Here is an 864-nt window from a genome sequence, read left to right on the forward strand (position 1 = left end):
TGCCAGGTGTCATTCATACCCTCCTTCTGCGTCTACAGGCCTGTCCACGGCAGGATTCCTCGGAGGAAACCTGATGCACTCTCTGGGCGGCTCCCTCACCTTCCTCGCCGTCGGGATCTTCAACTTCGGCTTCTGCTTCGTCTTCGTGTCCTTGCAGTTCCTCATCATCAAGTTCTTTAGCCACAGGAAGATAAAGGGTAAGTGCCTGTCGAACGGTTTTAAAAGTTAATCTAAATGACGTTGTTAGATTAAGGTTATTAAAAAAAAGTAACGGAGCTGAAGACTAAAAATCCTTCTGCAGGTGATTCTGGGTACATGTCGCCGAGTTCTTCGACGCCCTCGGCGGAAGACTCCAGCGTTGGGATCGAGGAATCTTCCCCGGTCAAGGAGCCTCTCGTCGAGGACGTGTGAAGAGGAGGAACGAGGGTGACTTCGATGTCATTTCTTTGGTCTCGACGATGCTTTTTCTCTTCCCGGAGCTGAGGAATCCGAGGGGCTTTTCAGGGAATATTTCTTACTTTGGGGGGAACGTTCCTCTTCCCTCGGCGCTGCACTGGTAAAAAAAAAAACACTCCTCAGGGAATTCCAAGGGCTTCTGCGGTAGATCTGTAACATTTCTTCACTCCTAAGGAATCTGTTGAAACCTTAGGATGTCCCTCCAGCCTCAGGCGCCTCGCTAAAGACTTCCTTGGCGAAGATCTTCACGAGCCTTCACAGTCTTTTTTCCTGTTCTCGGCTTTCAAGCCAAAAGGGAAAAAAAACACAAAACTTATCGACTTACTATCTTTAGATATATATACTAACATTAACCAACACTCTCGTAACACTCTCAAGACTGTCGTCGTATAACACAACTAATTTCAT

The 864-nt window shown here is 47.5% G+C and overlaps 1 protein-coding gene across 1 annotated transcript in view; it reads left to right on the forward strand.

The window, feature by feature from the left end:
- The window catches only part of LOC119590680 (major facilitator superfamily domain-containing protein 6-like), a gene marked incomplete in the record, with an annotated part of 4,985 nt that overhangs the window by 3,872 nt on the left and 249 nt on the right, over positions 1-864 (forward strand). The window contains 2 exon segments of the mRNA XM_037939365.1: positions 39-197; positions 302-864. Of these exon segments, the coding sequence (XP_037795293.1) occupies positions 39-197; positions 302-411 (269 nt within the window).

Source organism: Penaeus monodon, chromosome 27 (genome assembly GCF_015228065.2).
Source record: "Penaeus monodon isolate SGIC_2016 chromosome 27, NSTDA_Pmon_1, whole genome shotgun sequence".
Lineage (NCBI taxonomy): Eukaryota > Metazoa > Arthropoda > Malacostraca > Decapoda > Penaeidae > Penaeus > Penaeus monodon.